At 42.9% G+C, this 4,897-nt stretch overlaps 1 protein-coding gene across 1 annotated transcript in view; it reads right to left on the bottom strand.

The window, feature by feature from the left end:
* Nucleotides 1-4,897, bottom strand: part of DAPL1 (death associated protein like 1) — a 6,412-nt gene that overhangs the window by 1,000 nt on the left and 515 nt on the right. Inside the window, exons 2-3 of the mRNA XM_018553143.1 lie at nt 2,871-2,961; nt 1,916-1,976 (exon numbers count right to left, since the gene is read on the bottom strand). Of these exons, the coding sequence (XP_018408645.1) occupies nt 1,916-1,976; nt 2,871-2,961 (152 nt within the window). The remainder of the gene's footprint in view (nt 1-1,915; nt 1,977-2,870; nt 2,962-4,897) is intronic.

Below are 4,897 nucleotides of genomic sequence, written 5' to 3'. Positions count from 1 at the left end.
AAAAGGCCTCATTTAAATATGTAAAGACACTGGTAAATATGCACCAACATATGCATACAAGCACTAGATTTCCAAAAGAATTAGGGACACTTCTATTTCACCTAGAGGAGCTTGTTGGATAGCTCATCCCAAATATCAGGGCTTTCTGAAAACTTGCCGTAAGGTTTTCTATAATAACAAATTACTTAGAATGACTTTGTATGCTGTTGCATTAAAAGTACCCTTAACTAGAAACACCACAGCTCCATTTGGAGGCGTGTCCACAAGTCTGGCCATAAAGTATAGAAAACAAAAGCCTGTGCCGATCATGCAGACTGGAGGGTGGTAGGAGGTAAGAAAAAAGTCGCCAAGGAGAAGCAGTTTCAGCTATGACATTAGGGTGAGTTAATAAAACATTTGGCCAACATAGCAGGCTAAATTTTTAAGTTGATAATTTTGTATGGCCCACAAATGTTATAAATATACAAGTGGCCCTGCTCTGGAGCAACACGTAAAAGGCACATTCATTACATGAATTTCACTAGGGCCAATTTGAAATAAGGTCACCCACAGTGGTGCTCGCATATAAAGTCACAGCCCTCTACCCTGCAATCCATTTTCTCCATATTACAAATGGAAGTGTCAAACTGCTACCCAATGCATCACAGGAAACCCCTTTTATTATACAAGTATTTTAGAAAGACACAAGTTGGATAAGCAATGACACTGGAAAAACAGCTTGTTCTAAAATGTGCAAACCGATCTGTAAAGAGTAAGAAATGTTGTTGCACATCTATCACAGAGATAATCTGCCAGTCTGTACAGCTATCAAATGTTCCTTACACTGTCTGAAGGCCACGGCATCTTGCCTTGGTGATAAAACAGACAGCTGATGGATAGCCATTGCCTTTTGCCATTCTGCATCTCTGAAATAAGAGTCAGGGCAGCACCAGCTCCTGAAAGGACGGGAACATTAGAATGTGCAGCTGTTTTACTTCTCTCAGGTAACCGTGCCTGTGCGTTTTGTTCTCTTCATTCTTTTCCCAGACACCGAACAGACAGCTCACAATGAGGCAAACATCAAACCGAATCCAATCTTCTCTGCCTGATGGCTGGTGGATGGGAATTGCAGTGTAATCTATTCTGCTATTGGACACAAACTAGTGCTAGCTAAAAACTCCCAACTGTAGCCACTGCCATCTGTCACACACCCAAGATGTTTTTATACAAATGACAAAATGTCACTACCAGCTTTAATACTACCAATGAAAAGGATTGGCCAGATATTCAAATGTGAAAAGGAAAGTTGTATACAGTAAAGGAACTGAATTGTCAGATTGCTACATACAGAGTGACCCATAAAACCTGCAAGTGGTCCTGGAATCCTAGGGACAGAATATATGGAGAAAATGTAGTTACCTGCCAGGGATCCCCTCAACTTCTTAGCCAAGGGGAAAGGAAGAGGCTCCCAGGGAGCTGCATTAACAAGATGGAGGCAACAGGCGATACTGAGGCTTCCCACATTCGAAAGCATGCAAACACCACTTTCATGGTCTTATAAATCTAGTGCCTGGCAGAGGAGAGTGTACAACATTAATAGCATCGTCTAGATACTGGGCCAAAGGATTAAGGGCACATAGCAGAGTGGGAAAGGGCACTGAAGACTGAAGGAATGACAGTGCTGTCAGGTATTGGGATCTCCACTTGCGAGGAAAAGTATAGTTTTCATGCGGAGAGAGTGCTGCATAGGAGTGTGTGATCAGGTAAGCAACCACTGAACAAAAAAAGGACGGAAAGTGCACCACATGGTATGTGTATGAAAGTCAAATAAATGGCACCTCATTTAACACCTTGTGGTGCACAAATAAGTTCAGCACAATGTTATTGCAGTAGTGTGAATGAGTACTTGGTACCACATTATATCCCCAATACCAACCTTCTCCAGAGCCCCAGCCAGAATGTTCATAGCCTGCATCCTTGTCAAGTTCACTGCAGAGCTGTAACAAAACAAAAAAAATGTAAAGTATATTTATTATGTTTCTTTGGAAACCATACTTAGACCATTTGAAGTCACTGAGCTAGAACAATGGGTGATAGTAGTATAACAAGAATCTTCAGGAGGTTGGCAAATGCACCCCACACATGACCCTCCTGACAGATGTACTTTAACTGAATGCATTAAACAGGGGTTTGAACATCTTATGCAAAGTTTGCACGTTTGGCTTTCCATTAGAAGTGACTGAAGAATGGCTACTTACACACTTCGATCCCAAATGTATTCTTAACTTGTGCATAGAGCGCAGCAGACTTACCATTGTTTGCATTGCAACGCCACAGGGGAGATTTTTTCCCCCTCACTTGTCCTTGCGACACCCATACAAGAAGTGGGGTAGGCCATGGGTCATTATTGAAAACAGACAAAGCTACTAAAAGCATTTTTTTATTGAGTAAATCACTGCAAAAGGAACACCACTTCCTGTCCCGAAGGGAGAGAATCTCCACAACCAAGAGACCGCAGCAAGAGCCAGACTGAGGTGATATTTCCCACTGTAGTTAAAAAGTCCATTCAGGTCTTCCCTGTGACAAACTGCGGGGAGCTTTCCCTCCAAAACAAACAGTGTTGTCACCCTATGACAGGAAGTTGAAATAGGGCTGCTGGAGAGGTCAGCGGGATGTAGACTCTTACATGGGGCACTCCCGTCTGCCGTGCTTAGTGAAAGACATCATAGGATTAGAAGTGCTGACCATACTTATTACCCTCATATTTTATCCACACGGAGTTTCTCATCTAACATGATGAAAGTATGGCAGATGAAGAATGGCCTGGCCTACTATTCTTGCCCACGAAGTCCCCGTTTCCTCAATTGTCACCCAGGAGCAGCTAGAATTACCTTGGTTTGTCTGCTGTATGCTTCCTCTTCTCGGGGGTCCCACTGTCTTCAGGCCCTTGTTTCTTGGAGACCCTCATCCCTCCAGCTTTCACTAAAATAAATGAAAGATTTTGGTTTACATAAAAGTCGGCTAAAAGACAAATTCATAAAAGGCTGAACAGTTATTAGCCATCAGCATGTCTGGACTAGTTTATGGGTTGAGCGCACTGCTGTAGTGTATGGAGAGTTTTAGTGTACACATGGGCGCTCCCAATTACTTCCTCTTACAATGAATACAGGTAGACAAGTTTGATTGTCAAAGCAAGACTCCTGTGTGGATAGGCACAAATGGAAGCAACTTGTGTGGTGGCTCTGGAATTTGTTTAGCTTCAGTGTAAGCCAGGAAATGTTTGCTACCATCACAGCCTTTGCACACAGGCAAATTAAGGAAAAAAAAACCCACACAACACACAAAGTTCTATCAATCTGATCACCAAAATTTGAAGAAAAAATAAAGCATTGAGTTTTAGTAAAATTAGCATTGATTGATCCATTAGAACAGCCATCATTGTAGAACAGACGTGTTCAATAGATTTACTAGAACACCGATCAATCTCTGAACTCGGCCAGTCCTTAGGAAGAACAATTGTGATTGGATCATCAGTGACCAGAGTAAAATGGATTCACCCAGCAGAAGAAATGACAGCCGGCCTAATAACTGCTTTCTCAATGCCAAGGAATAAATATTAGTCTAACACAAAATTGATCCCTCACTGTATGTAAACATGAGACGTACAGACACCAATATGTGATGGGTACAGTATTTAACAAAAAATGTTCTTCTAGGAAATACTTTAGTAAAATGTTACAAACTGCTTCATACTAATCCCAACTGGCTAACTGATCATTGCATGGCAACTCCCCCTATACTCTGAAGGATTTCTTGTTTTATTTTACTTTGAGGTGAATGGGGTATTCACCAAGTAGAAACAATCAAATTTCCCTTTTACATAACTTAAGCAAGCTTCATATACATTTAACACAACTCCAGTCAAATCTTTCTTTAGTTTTGGACTTGGGAAGAGCGATTCTCTCCATTAATCTCTTGTGATCTGCGACCCTTTTTGGGGAGATTTCACCTTATCTTGGCATACACCAACACATGGCCAGAGGGCCAAAACGAGAGACAGCACTAGATTCCCTCATCCATGCTAAAGAGGGTGGACAGAAGAATCTCCCCTCCAGCTACTGTATTCTAACCGCTGACGCCCATGACTTTCAGAATACATGAACAGTGATTGGCGGCAGTCAATTGCTGACAGTTTTCCACCTGGCTCCTCCTTGGACAAAAGGTAGAGGGGGGGTATGGAAGACATGTGCCCTGGGTGACGCTTTAGAAGGGGTGCCATGTGCCACTGGGTGCACATGGATGCAGAACTCAGCCTCTGCCCCAGGTGACAGAATGTCTAGCTTCCACGGGGGGGGGGGGGAAGTGATGTTGCCAAGCCGGACCACCAGCATATCAAAATTTGTGGCCACTTGAGGAAACAGCTACATTTCAACCCATGTAGGGCCAGCTTTACTGCTTGCCTCAAGACAGTAGGACGAGAGATGGGTGGAGTGGCTGTCCTTAGGGCACAATGTTCGATCCCCACATTGTCAATCACTCCCTGTTCTAAGAGGGGTAATGGCAAAGCTCTCCAATGAGGTCGCAGACAGCCATAAAAACCTGACGGGCTCACTCCCTTCCCCAATGTAAAAACACACACGATCAGCTGGAATTGGGCTTTATGCAGGTAGAACTAAAACAAACAAGGGGGGGGGGGGCTCATATGCAAATGCCTTTACACACCCCTTTAATAATGCAGTACTAGTTTCAGCCTCTACAGACTAAAAGTGAACCTTGGGATCACAAAATACACTCATAGTTCTGGTTCTTCCTTTATGGATGTGGTGCAGCTGTATCTAGGCCATTCTGCCTGCTCATAACTGGTTCCAATTTTATAGTTGCATACAACTGTTTAAGTTCAATAATGCTTCTAAACCCT

This window comes from Nanorana parkeri, unplaced genomic scaffold, assembly GCF_000935625.1.
Source record: "Nanorana parkeri isolate BGI_ZX_2015 unplaced genomic scaffold, ASM93562v1 scaffold112, whole genome shotgun sequence".
Taxonomy (NCBI): Eukaryota; Metazoa; Chordata; class Amphibia; order Anura; family Dicroglossidae; genus Nanorana; species Nanorana parkeri.
The sequence above is the reverse complement of the archived record's forward strand: the minus strand, read 5'-3'. Positions and strand labels throughout refer to the sequence as shown.